This window comes from Pan paniscus, chromosome 4, assembly GCF_029289425.2.
Source record: "Pan paniscus chromosome 4, NHGRI_mPanPan1-v2.0_pri, whole genome shotgun sequence".
NCBI classification, from domain to species: Eukaryota; Metazoa; Chordata; class Mammalia; order Primates; family Hominidae; genus Pan; species Pan paniscus.
In genome coordinates this window covers 145,975,370-145,993,978 of record NC_073253.2, presented here as the reverse complement: position 1 = coordinate 145,993,978, position 18,609 = coordinate 145,975,370, and the positions used below count along the sequence as shown (strand labels likewise).

General features: G+C 39.5%; 1 protein-coding gene across 3 annotated transcripts in view; it reads left to right on the top strand.

Moving 5' to 3' along the window:
* Positions 1-1,519: 1,519 nt before the first annotated feature.
* Positions 1,520-18,609, top strand: part of DCTN4 (dynactin subunit 4) — a 53,500-nt gene continuing 36,410 nt past the window's right edge. For 2 of the 3 annotated variants that reach the window (XM_003829009.6, XM_003829010.5), the window contains exons 1-3: positions 1,520-5,200; positions 7,562-7,632; positions 10,425-10,603. In XM_003829009.6, coding sequence (XP_003829057.1) covers positions 5,066-5,200; positions 7,562-7,632; positions 10,425-10,603 — 385 coding nt within the window. In that variant the 5' untranslated portion in view covers positions 1,520-5,065. Of the gene's footprint in view, positions 5,224-7,561; positions 7,633-10,424; positions 10,604-18,609 lie in introns of all 3 variants that reach the window. The other variant, XM_034960807.3, reaches the window with a different exon arrangement.

The window sequence follows — 18,609 nt, the reverse complement described above, 5'->3', positions numbered from 1 at the left end:
AGTGCTCAAGAGTAACAAAATTTCCCATTAAACTTCCCTGTGAGGACAGGAAGGCTCTCAGATGAGACAGCTGAAAGTCTAAAAGAACTTTCCAGGAATAAATTGTAAGAGGGGCAACACTGGAAATCCCAATTGTCCAAAACAATTTTTTTAAGAAGCCAACTTAGTGCTGCTCAGAAGTAAAGCTGGAGAGCCAGTGTAACTTTAGACAAATGAATTCCTCTCTCTGAACCTGTTTTCTCACTTGTTAATGAGGGGATTGGGCCATACTCCGTGGCCTAATAACCAATACTTACATACCACTGATATTACTGACAGCGTGCTGCCCTCTACCCACTTTACTTGTATTAACGCATTTTACCTTCACAGCAAGGGGAGAAGCTACTGTGGAGAGTCCTTGGCCCCATTCCAAACGGGCTGGGCTCTCCCACACCAGCGTCACCTCAGCCTGAGCCGGAGCACTGAAGATCTGATTAATGTGTTTAGCAACTGAGTGACTGGCTCTTTTTCTGGCCTCTTGTGAAATATGCCTTCCTGTGTTGTCATCACCATGCTTTGTGAGTTGGAACAAAATAAGAGACTGAACAAGTTAGCTTCATTTCTTTTTCTTAAATATAAAAGTGTCTAGTCCTTTCCTGGATGTTTTTATTTTGACCTCAGGGAGAAGAAATAGTCTTGGTAATTTCTGAGGAAATAAACCCCCAGTGGCTGAATTTGGTCAAACTGAGAAACAAACTGTCCCCTGGCCCAACCAGGGCCTCCCTGTTGCCTAACTTCAAGCCATCCCCTCCCACATGGCAGTCTATGGGCATGAGGAAATCCCATAGGCTCTATCTTCAAAATACAGCCAGAATCCGTGCTCTATGGCACTATCTTCTTTTGCTTGGATCACCATTGGAATTTGCTAACTGAGCCCTGATTCTATCCTTGTCTCTCTACAGTCCATTTCCAAAACGATGTCAGGAATGACCCTTGTAAAATGTGGGTTAGATCACGTCACTGCTCTGCTTGAAATCCTGCAATGGTTCCACATTCCCTTCAGAGAAAAATTCAACATCCTTTAAATGCCCTTTGAGATCCTACATGAGTGCACCCCCAGCCCCCATTAACTCTGGGACATCATCCCCCAAACCCCTCCCCCGTGCTCACTCCCTAACAATGACAAACCCGTCCCCCGTGCTCACTCCCTAACAATGACACAGGTCTTGCTGCTCCTCACATACGCCTTAGAGACCTTGTTTAGCTCCTTCTGGAAGGCTCTTTCCCCAGATATCCACTGGGCTCTCGCTCTACCTCCTTCAAATCTTTGCTCAAACCTTACCTTTTCAGGAGGGTTACCCTGACCACACAATCCAGAATTGCAATCCTCCCCTCTCCCCCTATTTCTTGTTCTGCCTTCCAAAAGGAGCAACTGCTTAAAGGTGAAAAAGAAAAAAAAAATTTTTTTTAGTTGCCAGCTTCCATATGGCAGCAAGTTCCAGATGGTTTAAAATAGTGTTCATCCACTCGACAAATACTAACCGAGGGCTTGCTCTGTGCCAGGCACTGAGTTAGGCAGGAATTCAGTCTTTAATTCCACTTTGCTCAATTCAGTGAGCAATACACTGGTGCTCTCCTAGAAGCAAGCCTCGGGGTTGGGTGGTGAATTGTGCAAGAGGGAGGGTGAGAAACAGTCTTTGTTTGGCCAAATTTTAGTCAGGCTTCTGAATCTTCTGTAGGCCCATCTGTGCACTTCTCATAAAAAGTGGTTTTAGTGGGCCAGGCGTGGTGGCTCATGCCTATAATCCCAGCACTTTGGGGGGCTGAGGAGGGCAGATCATGAGGTCAGGAGATCCAGACCATCTTGGCTAACACGGTGAAAACCCATCTCTACTAAAAATACAAAAAAATTAGCCGGCCGTGGTGGCGGGCACCTGTAGTCCCAGCTACTTGGGAGGCTGAGGCAGGAGAATGGCATGAACCCAGGAGGCGGAGCTTGCAGTGAGCTGAGATCGTGCCACTGCACTCCAGCCTGGGCGATAGAGTGAGACTCCGTCTCAAAAAAAAAAAAAAAAAAAAAAAAAAAAAAAAAAAATTCAAAGTTCAGTTCAATTCAAAAGCAAAAACAATTCAAAAGATTTCCCAGAATAAAGGCAGGCCAGCAGTCTTTTGCCATGTTTACACTTGGGAAATTAGCTTTAGCCCTGCCACCACCACATTTCCTGGGCAGTAAGGGCCCCCACAGGGGCTAGCATGGATATTGATGAAACAGGGACTTCTTTTTTCTTCCTCCTCTATTTACTTACTATGACTTTTAGATTAGCCTGTAAATAGATTCAACACAGGAAACCCTGTAATTAATATAGTTTTCAAGTAGGAAAGCAAAAGTGGGGAAGGCAGCCAGGGCAGGTGGCCAGCATTGGTGAGAGCAGTTCCCCAGATTCCTAAGCTGTAGAAAACCCTAAGTCTTTGAGGTCAGAGCCCAGATTCGGTCCCCTTCACAAGACCTCATTTGACCAAAGTCTGACTAACTTCCAGTTTTTTCCATTATTATTGTGGATTTACTCTGAAGGACTCTTTATAAAAATGAAAACCACTTTGGGTTTTTCATACTTGGGATATTTAGGGAGCATTTCTTCCATGTGCTTAGTACTTCATACCTTACTAAATGCTTTCACAGCCTGGATGATTTTTTATTTTCACCAAGGCAGGGATTATTCTTCTCATTCTATGTGTCTTGAAACAAGACTCTGAGGTGTAAATGTCTTTTTCAAGATCACATAGCTAGAAAGTGCCAAAAGTATCCACTCAAATTTGATAATATGCCAGGTGGGCAAAACAGTGGGAAATGGATAGCTCCTACACTTATAGTGAGAGTGTAAATTGGCCGAGAATTTCACAAGGGCTTATTGCCAGTATTTATTAAATGTGGATATCCTTTGATCTGCCAGTTCAACTTTAGGGTCTCTGTATTAGCCTGAGTTCCCCCTAGAAAGCAGAGCTCAAAATGAGATTCTGCAGGCAGGAAGCCAGAATTGAGAAGTGAATGAGGGTGAGTCCAGGGCTGGGTAGAGTGAAAAAGCAACACAAGGCTACATTATCAAGCTGGTCACCATTGTGCATAACTAGGACTCGATCCTGCTAGAACCCTGAGCCTTTGAGGATGGAAAGTATCTCATTTATCGCTAGTTCCCTCCCCAGTACCTGGCATGCAGCAGGGACAAGATAATTGGCCACTTAATTATTTAAAATCAGTGCTCTAAAAAGTGTCTGTTTTATGTGGATTCAGCTCAAGTCTCCAGCCTTTCTGTACCTGCAGGCTCTGGGACTTCATTTTAACAGCATAGTCCAGAAAAGGGAATTTAAACTCAGTAGAGACTAGTTTATAAACCAGAAAACCAACGAATTCATTAACCTAAAGAAATAACTGCAAATGAGTTGGCTAGTAATATATTCTCTCCTAGGAGCAGATGTCACCTATGAAACTAAATTAGTGCCAGGTTATTGCTTGGTGAACAAGTAATGACTTTTAGGCTGAATTGGTAAAGCGTGACATAAATTGTGAGATTAGCACTGTATAAGCTGAAAAGGTCTATATAAATGTAAGGTATTATTAACATCACCATATTAGAAAATATGCTGGAGGGAGTATACATAGGGGTTATACCTGCAAGCACTAGAGTCAGAGAGAAAAGGGTTCTACCTCCATCTATGAAACCTTATAGAGGAGTCACTGCACTTCCCTGTGCCTCAGTTTCCTGCTCTGTAAAATAGAAATAATGATAGCCACATGCTTTTTGGAGCTGTTGTAAGAATTAAATTAGACAATGTATGTAAAGTTTTGACACAGTGTGCTGCACTTAATAAGTGCTCAATAAATGTTTGCTAATAGTATTCAGTTCCCTTTCTTCTCAATCACCAACTCTAATGTCAGACAGGTAATAATACAACACTACTACAATTATAAAAATGTAGACCTGGTGGCAGGCAACAGAGGCTCCAGTTTCTGCTAGGCAGTTCTAGGTGGTCATTTTACATACTGGGGAGTCCCAGTTAGAGAAAGGGAGTCAGGCTAGTGGAACCAAGGGATAGCAAGAAGAGCAGATGCACTCTAAGTCTGCCTTTCTTCATGGTGCAGGACACATAGCCCTCCTGTGCAAATAACTCACAATCTTCCTGCACTCAGCTATCACGAGACACATGCAAGTTAGCTCCCTGTAACCTTGGAGTTCTCGGTACTGCACAGCACTCTGCAGCCCAAGAACCACCGGATAAAATCTCCAGCAAGCCTTTGTTTCCTTGAAGTCAGCTCCTCTCTGGCTGGTCTGCCCATTGCAACCTTTCAACGTATTTTCATACCTTCTCTAATAAATCTGCATTTCTTTACCTAAAACTGTTGATAAATTATTTTCCCATCCATGTAATACCAGTCTCACGTAGTCGCTGCTCACCCAAGAGGCAGACCTGAGCCTTAGTTTACACATTAGAAAAACGTAGACGCCTACCAACACTGTTCATTCATTGATTTCATTCCCTCCTTTTCATACTTATTGAAGGTCCACAATACAGACTTAGACCTAATGCTAACTATGTACTCAAAAACCTGCGTTTCAAATGAGATAATGTATGTGAAAGTTCCCAAAGGCCATTGGCAAGACTCAGAAGACAGTGCTGGTGTGACTCCTGTCTTTCAGTCCCCACGGAGCCCTGTCCCTTTGAGACTTTCCATTTGTCTCCTGGATGCTCGCCTGTTAAGTGGGGCAGAGGAGGCCGTCGTAAATAAGACAAAAGATCAGGCTTCCATTCTGGAAGAAAAGAATAAAAGGAGCTCACTGAGTCCAGACCTAATGGCAGTAAGGGCAGTGGACGCTCACAAAAGCGCTGGGGGACGGGCCCACAGTTGGGGAGAAAACAGGGATCCCAGCTGCGCACGCGCGCTCTGGTTTTCGACGGGCGCAGAGCCGGAGGAGGTGGGAAACCTAACGTCAAAGTCTACGTAGGAAGACGTAGGGAAGGCAGCGAGGAAGACGCTGGCTCTCGGGTCACGTGATGCGCCGGGAGCGTCATCGCCTCCTCTCTCCCCAAGATGGCGTCCTTGCTGCAGTCGGACCGGGTTCTCTATCTAGTCCAGGGAGAAAAGAAGGTTCGGGCCCCGCTCTCGCAACTCTACTTCTGCCGCTATTGTAGCGAACTGCGGTCGCTGGAATGTGTGTCTCACGAGGTAACGGAGTCGCCCTATAGCGAGTATGTGGGGTGGGGTGGGGTGGGGTGGGGGGGGCGCGGCGTTCATGCTAGTCACTGCCACCGGAAGGCTGGAGCTGTTTTCCTTCCTTACTGATTGGTTATGTCTTCCGTCACTCGGGTTTGCCTGCGATTTAATTTGCTTCTAATCTGTCACTTGGAAAGGAGGAGCAGCCTCGGGTGGGACTGAGCGGATCTTCTGGTTCTAGAGCGGCCTCTGATTGGACAAACTTGACTTAGGGACCGTGTCTGTCTCCGATGGGGCTTGGTAATTGGGTGGACTACGGAGAAAGGTCTGGGGGTGCTTAGTTCAGGCCACTTAAGGGGCGAAAAACTGCCTTTCCAGGATTTATTGCGAGGATGGAGGGAGGCGCAGGCATTCTCATTTATAGTTCTCCCATCCTGAAAGTTCTGCTCCTCTTTTGTCCAGAAACTGGGCCCTCGTCAGACTGCCTTGCCCTGTTCCTGACTCAGGCCAAGGCCTGCAGCCGGGAAGAGGTTGGGGCGGCGTGAGTTATGTGAAAAGCGCTCAGAATACAGTATGTCATGTAAGAAGCTGAAAGTGTATTTATGGAGCTAGAGGACAATGCTGTCCTTCCCTGGCACAAGTGGGCGTCCGAAGTTGCATTTTTCAAAAAGAAGACCCCGGCCAGTAAAAAGTCACCAAATAACAAAACCCCAAAACTTCTGCAGCGCTTGGCACATCTTGTTTATTCAGTAAGCTTTAGGGATTAAAAGGCGAGTAAGACATAAAATGCGCTGTTTAATAAGCCATAGTCTAGTGAAGAAAAAGCTGATAGTAGTAATAGTTGCTGCTTATTCGATACTTGCTATATGTCATGTGCTTTATGTAATCTTAAAACCAATTTAAGTGGATACCTTTTTAAAAATTTTTTTTTTACAGGTAAAGAAACAGATACAGAGTGTTTGCTGTAAATCACACAGCCAGTAATTTGGGGGTGGGAGGGTGGATTTGAATCTAAACAGCCTAACTCATAGTGTTTTTTACTGAAGATCCCGGGACTGTTAAAATAAATGCATATGAAAACACATACTATAAGCCATTTTATGTGTTATTAATAACTTATTGAAGATACTTTTCATAATAGGAATAGTCAAGAAAAGCAATTAAATAATACAAGAAAAATCGTATATATTAAAAATATGGCATCGATTTTTCTTCTCATCTCCATTAGCACTTTCCTTATGTGTATCTCCTTGATGATTCCCTATTCCAGCTCCACCTCCAGAATTTATTGGATCATATTCTCCTGTGGTGAATAGAGTGCTCAGTCTCCATGATCTGTCTCTAAGACTCTCTTCAATTAGGACATCCAGTGTGTGACAGCATCTTTTACAGCCTGATGTGTACCTGTGATATGGAGGCCATTAGAGTTTAGGGAAAGATGAAGCTCTGAGGGCTGGGGCAGGCAGTGAAGTTCTAATGGAGAATCTGGGTCTGGAGCTGCACAGGAACGGACAAGCAGAATTTGGAAAGGGGGCAAAAAGGAATGACTTGTATTTTGCCTTTTTTGATGAGTCAGTGCGGAGGTTAGTTAGCAATATTGTATTTTATGTTCCTGGAGATTATTTGAGCAACAACTTTATTAATCTTTTCAAATTGACCTGTTTATAGCAGATGATGAAAAAAGCCAGTTTCTATCATAGTATTTATGTTCCAGTGATTGTCTTTTCATTTGCAGGTGACTAGAGTTCTATAATTGTCAAATAGGACCTACATTAAAGAAAATAATTATTCAGACTTTTAAAAATAAAATGAACTTAAATTTTAGACTCCAGTTTTTTAAGTACAATAAGACTGTCCCATTAATTTGTTTAAAAATCTCTAATTGGTTGGCCATAGCTGACTATGTAAATATTTATGCTTGCCTTCAGTCAACCTGTATTACTTCAATAATGAGAAATCTTTAAAAAAATTTCCTTCAAAACTTAAAGTATGGTCAAGTTTTATAGTCATATAAAGCTAGCCTAGACAGGAGGCTATTTTATCACAATGTTACAAATTGGATTATTTTATTAATCTCTTTATTAATCATAGAATTCTATGGAGTTCAACTGGAAATTGTAGATTGTTAAATAAACAACTTTTAACACATAAAACCCTGATGATGGACTAGGAAAGATCAGAAAAATAGAAGGATTTTTTAAATCCGGAAGAAGAAAAAAAAACAGGTGACTGAAGAAGAATAAACCCTAAGCAGAAAACAGTCTACCTTCTGCTACAGTATAACATATTTTAAAATTCACTATTTGACAAGACACATACACTAGTTAAACTGAGTTCTCCTCTGGTTTTTTTTTCTTTCTTGTTTCCTCCTAGGTGGACTCCCATTATTGTCCCAGTTGTTTAGAAAATATGCCATCGGCTGAAGCCAAACTAAAAAAGAATAGGTAAGACCTGGACTGATTTTTTTTTTCTTCCTGTTTTCCTTGACTGTTCTCTAAAATAGCTAGTTAAAAAGACACATGGGCCAGGCATGGTGGCTCACGCCTGTAATCCCAGCACTTTGGGAGGCGGAGGCAGGGATCACGAGGTCAAGAGGTTGATACCATCCTGGCTAACACGGTGAAACCCCATCTCTACTAAAAATACAAAAAATTAGCTAGGTGTGGTGGCACGCACCTGTAGTCCCAGCTACTTGGGAGGCTGAGGCAGGAGAATTGCTTGAACCTGGGAGGCAGACATTGTAGTGAGCCAAGATTGTGCCACTGCACTCCAGCCTGGGCAACAGAGCAAGTCTTTGTCTCAAAAAAAAAAAAAAAAAAAAAAAAGACACATGAAATTAACTTTTTCAACCAGCTCTTTTTCATTTTTAAGCATCACCATTGCCAAAGATGAAATCCCCTTTGATTTTTGAAATAGATTTTCTACTTTAGAACAGTTTTATACTTCAGAATTATGGTGAAGATAGTATGGAGAGTTCCCATTTACCTCACATCCAGTCTCCCCTATTGTTAACATTTTACATTAGTGTGGTATATTTGTTACAATTAATGAACCAATACACTACATTTTATTCAGATTTCCTTAGTTTTTCCGTGGTCTCCTTTTTTTGCAGGATTCTTTTCAGGATATCACATTATATTTATAGTTATGTCTCTAGACTCCTGTTGGGTGTGGTGTGATAGTTTCTTAAAATTTCCTTGGTTTTGATGACCTCAAAAGTATTGAGGAGTACTGGTGAGGTATTTTATAGAATGTCATTTCATTAGGATTTGCATGATTTTTTTTCTCATCAGACTAGGGGAATGTATTTTGCGGAGGAGAACCACAGAGGTAAAGTGCCATCTTTGATTACATCATATCAAGGGTAAATACTTATGACTTGTCACTGTTGGTGTTAACCTTGATTATCTGGCTTGAGCTAGTGTTTGTCAGGTTTCTCCACTGTAAAGTTACTGCTTTTCCTTCTTTTTTTGTACTCTACTTTTTGGAAGGAAAATTACTGTCACAGCCCATAAAGACTAGAGAATTATGCTCCCCTGTCCTTGAGGACTATCTGCATAAATTATTTGGATTTGGAATTCTTTTGCATGGAAGATCTGTCTCTTCTCCTCTTGTTTATTTGTTTTTTAAATCACTTACTTATAGGACAGTGGGATTATGAATATTTATTTTATATTTTGGCTTGTAATCCAATACTACTTTATTTATTTTGCTCAAATTATTTCAGCTTTGGCCATTGGGAGCTCTTTCAGTTGACTCCTAGATCCCTTTGACATACCCCCATCATTAGGAGCAGGAGAGAGTTCTCTGTTCATTACTTTGATCATTTTCTTACCAGTACTACAAGATACTCCAGACTCATCTTGTGTGTATGTTTTGTGTGTTTTTTTTTTTTGAGACAGGGTCTCACTTTGGCGCCTAGGTTGAAGTGCAGTGGTGCAATCTTGGCTCACTGCAACCTCAACCTCCCAGGCTCAAGCAGTCCTTCCACCTCAGCCTCCTGAGTAGCTGAGACTAGGCACATGCTACCACACCTGGATAATTTTTGTATTTTTTTGGAGAGATAGGCTTTTGCCATGTTGCCCAGGCTGGTCTTGAACTCCTGGCTCAAGCACTTCACCTGCCTTGGCCCAAAGTGCTGGGATTACAAGCGTGAGCTGCTGTGCCCAGCCTCATCTTGTATATTTTCTGTCTCAGTCTTACAGTTGTTTCTCCAAGGAGCCTTGGTTCACTTTATTGGAGAATAGTCTTAGAAACCAAGATATGGCTGCTAGGCTTGCTCATTGCTACTGGATGGTGTTTAGTTTTTAGCTTGAAGTGAAAGTCCTTTTGCTGTTAGTCATACCCCCATACCTTGATGGATGTGAACCACTATTATTTGTCTTTCCTGCCCTGAGAAGTAACCCCTGATAACCAGATACTGTTTTGTATACTTTCCACAAATTAATTTTTATCATTTAATCCTCAAAGCTTCCTTGTAAGGTGAGTACTATTATTATCTTCTTTTGATAGTATCCAGATGGCAGACTATAACAGATAATGCAAGTTATATTATAGAACAGAACTTCAAGCAGGTACAGGACTGCAGGTGAAATCTTGATAATCTGTGCTGGTGGGAGAGTTAAAAGCAAGAAGACATAGGGACCTCCTAAAGGAGAAATGTTGGCTGAGCACTAGGAAAAGTAGCATGTAAGGAGAGAACAGAAAGCCCTGAAAATATGCTGCTTCTGAACCATTCCAGTTTGATAGCATTGTTTGCTTTCTGTTGAAGCTCTCTGGCACAGCAGTCGGTTATTTTCCAAATCCAGTTTCACAGCTTCTTGTATTGTTGACTCTAAGTTTTCTATGGCACAATTGGTCTGTCCTCTCTAAAGGCGTAAGCTGTGACATTTCTCTTCCTCAGAAATCTTTGTGATCAATATAAGCATAAAAAGAGTCTGGAATCATAAACTCCATCTGTTAACAATGGTTCTCTCTGTGGAGTAGGATTGGGTTGGGCTCTAATTCTTACTTTGGCGATAACTGCATATTTTTTAAACTAATGAACATATAGTACTCTTGAACTGTTAAAGCAAAGTTGGTAAGAGGCCTGCAGAATGTTACTGTTTTTTCTTGAGAGACACTTGTCCTTATATTTGTTCTCTCTTGAATTCCTAACTCCTGGAACAATGTCTGGCACATAGTAGGTGCTTGATAAATATTTGTTGAATGAATGGTTGTGTTTGTCATGTCACAGATGTGCCAATTGTTTTGACTGTCCTGGCTGCATGCACACCCTCTCTACTCGGGCCACGAGCATCTCCACACAGCTTCCAGATGACCCAGCCAAGACCACCATGAAGAAAGCCTATTACCTGGCATGTGGATTTTGTCGCTGGACGTCTAGAGATGTGGGCATGGCAGACAAATCTGTAGGTGAGTGAGATGGACTTCAACATGAAATTTTGTACAATTGACGGTGCTATAATTGCCCATAGATTATTATTTCTGTAACCCGTTGGGGCGATAGGAGCTAAATTCAGAATATTTTGTCATTAACTCTTCTGTGTTCCCATATGTTCACATTTGTAGACCTTAGTGTTTTATCTGAGATGGGATAATATTTAGTTTTCTTAGACTTGATAAAATAGCTTTTATAAATCTGGTACTTTCTTGGAATCAAAATATTAATGCTCTTCATGAAAAATAAACATTCATGTTAAGACATCATGGATAAAACTAAAAGATAAGGCCGGGCACGGTGGCTCACGCCTGTAATCCCAGCACTTTGGGAGGTTGAGGCGGGCAGATCACAAGGTCAGGAGATCGAGACCATCCTGGCTAACACAGTGAAACCCCGTCTCTACTAAAAAATACAAAAATTAGCTGGGCGTGGTGGGGGCGCCTGTAGTCCCAGCTACTCGGGAGGCTGAGGCAGGAGAATGGCGTGAACCTGGGAGGCAGAGCTTGCGGTGAGCCGAGATCGGGCCTCTGCACTCCAGCCTGGGTGACAGAGCAAGACTCTGTCTCAAAAAAAAAAAATCTTTAAAGATAAAAATGACAAACTAAGAAAAATAGTTGGGTCTTATATAACAGGCTAAAGATGAATACTCAGAAATGAGGAACCCTTATAAGTCAATAAGAAAAAGACTTAGTAGAAAAACAGGCAAAGGATATGAGCAGCAATTCTCATAGTAGAAATAAAAATGGTCAATGAATATGCAAAAAGATGTATTCAACTTCCCTAGTAATCATGTAAATGCAAATTAAAGCTTCCTTCTATTTGGTACAACATGTTTAATCTGGTTGTATCAAGTGTTGGCTAGAACATAGGAGAATAGTTCTCTCATACACTATGGTAGTCTATCTTGGAGACCAATTTTAAAACATTTATTAAAATTTTAAATTGCTTATATCCTTCTGCCCAGTAATTCAATGTCCAAATATCTGTCCTGGAGCATTCAAACATGTGCTCAAAAACTTTTACATATATATATAAAATGTTTATCAGTGAAAGAGAAAAATTGGTATGTTTGGATTTAAGACCACCTAAGGCATTATATACCTCCATCATTTGAGTGTTTGAGTGTTTTAGGACAGATTACACTTAATTTTATCAGGAAACTTTATTTTTGCAAATTCTGTATTTCATGGTTAACATCATAGAGTGGAAACATTCTCTGTACAGTCAGTTCAAAATCTTGAGTTGCTTTTGATTTAAGTGATCCAAAGTTTAAAAAAAATTAATAAAATCTTGAGTTGCTATTTATGCTTTATATAAGTAGTAGCATCACTAACTCCGTATTTTTTTTCTGAGGTTTCATTGTTTAATTTTCTAAAAACATTTTAAACTTGTAAAAATTCTCATTTTGGGATTTTCATAAAAAGTACAGCTTATTGACTAATAAATGAGGAAGCTCATAACAAACTCATTATATGTCATTTGACATAACTAAAATGAAGCAGACTGGCTAAAACCTTTCTACAGATTCTTACACAATTCGGAAGTAAATATGGGTGAAGTTCTTTAGATTCAACTATGTTCTTAAAAATTTAATCCTTGATTCTATTGAATTTGCTCTTTGGTTTAGAATGCTTTGAGCTGTTGATGGTTTTTCTGACTTTGTACATTGAGTTGATAAAATACATACTCTTTTCAAAAACAGAAAGTTAAATAAGTATATCTTAGTTCCTTAAAAATGCTCATTGGTGGGTAGCTATTTACCTGAAGTGTGACTGAAAATAGAAAGATTCTGTAACATCTTTGAAAATTGCCAGTAAGTATTTATGTGTATATGTTTTAGTGTCAGTATAGGAGATAAGTTAAAGAAAGTAAGTTAAATGTTAAAAAGCAACCTCAAAGTGGCATAATGTAGGCCTCAGTGAACTAAAGTATTGTTTTTTCATGTTTGTATTTTGTGTCTTTTTATCAAGTAAAAGAAACAGCCTGGAAATCCAAGTAGATTTCTCAGTTTGTTACTCTGTTAGTGAGTGTTTTATGCTTTTTGGTTTATGAGTCATGAAGATTGGAGAATTTATATTTCAGAACTATAAACTTATGCTGGCTTCTAGAACTGTATCTCCTCTAGGGTATCTCAACAGGGATAATTGAATACCAGGAGCTCTTAAAGAGTACAGATAATTTCATTTCCTCCATGATGTCATTGGTATCTCAGAAGCCCTGAAACCACTTAAGTTAGAACTATTTGTTTATTTATAAGTACTTGTCTGTAATGTACAGAGAAAAACTTACAATGAGATTATTATGTCTCCCAAATTGCTACTTAGAATAAATTACCAGTTCAAAAGAAGCAATTAGGTAAAATATTCAGACGTTTAAAAATATTACAGCTGAAACATTTCTTTCACATAATTATTTTTCATGATTGCCTTAAGTGAGGCAACTTCTAAAATAATATTATACTAAAGTGTTATTTCTGCCATTTCTTGCAAGAGGATACAATGTCACCTTCAGCAAGGTAATTGAGTCCTTTTTGTTTTGAAAAAAGTGATTTTATATGAAATATGTATATTCATGTACTTATCACCCAATTTAAGAAATGAAACAGCCAAAACAGTTTAAGCCCTCCCCCTACTTTATCTATCTTCCTCTCTGCCCGCTAGAGATAATAATCACAATCCTGAATTCAGTGTTTATTAGCATCCATGCATGTCTTTATACTTCTCCACATATGTATGCAGCCACAAACAAATAACATTTTTCACTTTTAAGCAAATGGAAACATACTGTATATATCCTGCTACAACTTTACTCTATCAGCATTATGTTTCTGATACACAGTTGATTCCTGTATGACTCACCACAGTTTACTTATTCCATCTTCTCTTAATGAACATTTAGGTTGTTTTCATTTTCTTTGCTTTTGAAAAAACATAGCTGCTGGAAGCAATCTTGTATGTGTTTCCTAAGGCACAAGTGTAAGGACTTTTCTATATAACTAGAAGTAAAATTGCCAGTCATAAGTTGTGTACATCCTTAGCACTCCAAAATGATTTAGCAGTCTTTGCTCCTAGTAGTAATATGTAAGAGTAAACTACCTGTAGCTCCAGTTCCTTGTCAGCTCTTAGTACTTTTGGACTCTAAAATTTTTCCAGACTGATGGTTGTGAAATGGTATCTCATTATACTTTTATTTTTCCCTTTATTTGGCTAGCTTTACCAAGATATAATTTATATATAATAAAGCTTACCAATTTTAAGTGTAGAATTCTGTGATGTTTGACAAGTGTGTAATCACATAGCCACCACCATAATCATGATACACAACATTTCTGTCCCCCTAGAGAATCCTCATGCCCCATTGCAGTCAGTTTCTTCCCCCAACCTCCCGGCCCCTGACTAGACTGATATGCTTTCTATCACTAGAATTTTGCCTTTTCTAGAAGTGTATGTAATTGGAGTCTTACATTACAGTCTTTCCTGTCTGTCTTCTTTTATTTAGCATAATGCTATTGAGGTTCATCTGTGTTTCTTCTTTATATTATTTCTTCTTATTGTTGAGTAGTATTCTGTTGTATGAACATGTTTGTTTATTCATTCTCCACTTGATGAACATTTGGATTGTTTTTGGGTTTTGGCTTATGTGAATAAAGGTGCTATGAACATTTGCCTATAACTCTTTGTGTGAATATATGTTTTCATTTTTCTTAAGTGCCAAAGAGTGAAATTATTAGGTCATAGGATAAGTGTATGTTTAATTTGTCTAGAAGCTGCCAAACTATTTTTTTTTTTTTTATTTTTTAAAGTAGAGATGGGGTTTCTCCATGTTACCCAGGCTGGTCTCCAACTCCTGGACTCTAGCAGTTCCCCTGCCTCAGCCTCCCAAAGTGCTGGGATTAAAAGCATGAACCACTGCACCTGGCCAATGCCCAACTGTTTTCCAAAGTGACTGAACAATTTTGGATCCTCCCCAGCAAATTAGGAGAGTTCCAATCCCTTGACAACCCTTGCCATATTGTCAGTCTTACCCATTTTAGCCATTCTAGCACATGTACAGCAGTACTTCACTGTGGTTTTAATTTGCATTTTCTCATTGTGTTTGTTTACCAGCCATATATCTTTGGTGAACTGTCTGTACAAATATTTTCCCTACTTTTTAACTGGGTTTTTTTGTTGTTGGTTTGTTTTGATTTGGTTTTTTAAACTGAGTTATAAGAGTTCTATATTCTGGATACAAGTCCATTGTTGAATATATGTTTTGCAGATATTTACTCCCAGTCTGTGCCTTGCCTTTTCCTTTTCTCAGCAGTGTGTGTTGAAGAAGTCAAGTTTCTAATTTCAGTGAAGTCTAATTTACCAATTTTTTTATTTTATAGTTTGTGTTTTTTGTGTCCTATTAAAAAAACTTTAGCCTAACCCAGTGTCACTAAGATCTACCCATGTTTTCTTCTAGAAGTGCTGTAGTTTTAACACTTACATTTAAGTCTTGCTCTTTTCTTTTTTTCTTTTTTTTTTTTATTATTATACTTTAAGTTTTAGGGTACATGTGCACAATGTGCAGGTTAGTTACATATGTATACATGTGCCATGCTGGTGTGCTGCACCCATTAAGTCGTCATTTAGCATTAGGTATATCTCCTAATGCTATCCCTCCCCCATCCCCCCACACCACAACAGTCCCCAGAGTGTGATGTTCCCCTTCCTGTGTCCGTGTGTTCTCATTGTTCAATTCCCAACTATGAGTGAGAACATGCGGTGTTTGGTTTTTTGTCCTTGTGATAGTTTACTGAGAATGATGATTTCCAATATCATCCATGTCCCTACAAAGGACATGAACTCATCATTTTTTATGGCTGCATAGTATTCCATGGTGTATATGTGCCACATTTTCTTAATCCAGTCTATCATTGTTGGACATTTGGGTTGGTTCCAAGTCTTTGCTATTGTGAATAGTGCCGCAATAAACATATGTGTGCATGTGTCTTTATAGCAGCATGATTTATAGTTCTTTGGGTATATACCCAGTAATGGGATGGCTGGGTCAAATAGTATTTCTAGTTCTAGATCCCTGAGGAATCGCCACACTGACTTCCACAATGGTTGAACTAGTTTACAGTCCCACCAACAGTGTAAAAGTGTTCCTATTTCTCCACATCCTCTCCAGCACCTGTTGTTTCCTGACTTTTTAATGATTGCCATTCTAACTGGTGTGAGATGGTATCTCATTGTGGTTTTGATTTCCATTTTTCTGATGGCCAGTGATGATGAGCATTTTTTCATGTGTCTTTTGGCTGCATAAATGGCTTCTTTTGAGAAGTGTCTGTTGATATCCTTTGCCCACTTTTTGATGAGGTTGTTTGTTGTTTTCTTGTAAATTTGTTTGAGTTCATTGTAGATTCTGGATATTAGCCCTTTGTCAGATGAGTAGGTTGCGAAAATTTTCTCCCATTTTGTAGGTTGCCTGTTCACTCTGATGGTAGTTTCTTTTGCTGTGCAGAAGCTCTTTAGTTTAATTAGATCCCATTTGTCAATTTTGGCTTTTGTTGCCATTGCTTTTGGTGTTTTAGACATGAAATCCTTGCCCATGCCTGTGTCCTGAATGGTAATGCCTAGGTTTTCTTCTAGGGTTTTTATGGTTTTAGGTCTAACATTTAAGTCTTTAATCCATCTTGAATTAATTTTTGTATAAGGTGTAAGGAAGGGATCCAGTTTCAGCTTTCTACATATGGCTAGCCAGTTTTCCCAGCACCATTTATTAAATAGGGAATCCTTTCCCCATTGCTTGTTTTTCTCAGGTTTGTCAAAGATCAGATAGTTGTAGATATGTGGCATTATTTCTGAGGGCTCTGTTCTGTTCCATTGATCTACATCTCTGTTTTGGTACCAGTACCATGCTGTTTTGGTTACTGTAGCCTTGTAGTATAGTTTGAAGTCAGTTAGTGTGATGCCTCCAGCTTTGTTCTTTTGGCTTAGGATTGACTTGGCAATGCGGGCTCTTTTTTGGTTCCATATGAACTTTAAAGTAGTTTTTTCCAATTCTGTGAAGAAAGGCATTGGTAGCTTGATGGGGATGGCATTGAATCTATCAATTACCTTGGGCAGTATGGCCATTTTCATGATATTGATTCTTCCTACCCATGAGCATGGAATGTTCTTCCATTTGTTTGTCCTCTTTTATTTCCTTGAGCAGTGGTTTGTAGTTCTCCTTGAATAGGTCCTTCACATCCCTTGTAAGTTGGATTCCTAAGTATTTTATTCTCTTTGAAGCAGTTGTGAATGGGAGTTCACTCATGATTTGGCTCTCTGTTTGTCTGTTATTGGTGTATAAGAATGCTTGTGATTTTTTTTGTACATCGATTTTGTATCCTGAGACTTTGCTGAGGTTGCTTATCAGCTTAAGGAGATTTTGGGCTGAGACAATGGGGTTTCCTAGATATACAATCATGTCGTCTGCAAACAGGGACAATTTGACTTCCTCTTTTCCTAATTGAATACCCTTTATTTCCTTCTCCTGCCTAATTGCCCTGGCCAGAACTTCCAACACTATGTTGAATAGGAGTGGTGAGAGAGGGCATCCCTGTCTTGTGCCAGTTTTCAAAGGGAATGCTTCCAGTTTTTGCCCATTCAGTATGACATTGGCTGTGGGTTTGTGATAGATAGCTCTTATTATTTTGAGATACGTCCCATCAATACCGAATTTATTGAGAGTTTTTAGCATGAAGGGCTGTTGAATTTTGTCAAAGGCCTTTTCTGCATCTATTGAGATAATCATGTGGTTTTTGTCTTTGGTTCTGTTTATATGCTGGTTTACATTTATTGATTTGCGTATGTTGAACCAGCCTTGCATCCCAGGGATGAAGCCCACTTGATCATGGTGGATAAGCTTTTTGATGTGCTGCTGCATTCGGTTTGCCAGTATTTTATTGAGGATTTTTGCATCAATGGTCATCAAGGATATTGGTCTAAAATTCTCTTTTTTGGTTGTGTCTCTGCCCGGCTTTGGTATCAGGATGATGCTGGCCTCATAAAATGAGTTAGGGAGGATTCCCTCTTTTTCTATTGATTGGAATAGTTTCAGAAGGAATGGTACCAGTTCCTCCTTGTACGTCTGGTAGAATTTGGCTATGATTCCATCTGGCGTCCTGGACTTTTTTTGGTTGGTAAGCTATTAATTATTGCCTCAATTTCAGAGCCTGTTATTGGTCTATTCAGAGATTCAACTTCTTCCTGGTTTAGTCTTGGGAGAGTGTATATGTCGAGGAATGTATCCATTTCTTCCAGATTTTCTAGTTTATTTGCGTAGAGGTGTTTGTAGTATTCTCTGATGGTAGTTTGTATTTCTGTGGGATCGGTGGTGATATCCCCTTTATCATTTTTTATTGCATCTATTTGATTCTTCTCTCTTTTTTTCTTTATTAGTCTTGCTAGTGGTCTATCAATTTTGTTGATCCTTTCAAAAAACCAGCTCCCGGATTCATTAATTTTTTGAAGGGTTTTTTGTGTCTCTATTTCCTTCAGTTCTGCTCTGATTTTAGTTATTTCTTGCCTTCTGCTAGCTTTTGAATGTGTTTGCTCTTGCTTTTCTAGTTCTTTTAATTGTGATGTTAGGGTGTCAATTTTGGATCTTTCCTGGTTTCTCTTGTGGGCATTTAGTGCTATAAATTTCCCTCTACACACTGCTTTGAATGTGTCCCAGAGATTCTGGTATGTTGTGTCTTTGTTCTCGTTGGTTTCAAAGAACATCTTTATTTCTGCCTTCATTTTGTTATATACCCAGTAGTCATTCAGGAGCAGGTTGTTCAGTTTCCATGTAGTTGAGCAGTTTTGAGTGAGTTTCTTAATCCTGAGTTCTAGTTTGATTGCACTGTGGTCTGAGAGACACTTTGTTATAATTTCTGTTATTTTACATTTGCTGAGGAGAGCTTTACTTCCAACTATGTGGTCAGTTTTGGAATAGGTGTGGTGTGGTGCTGAAAAAAATG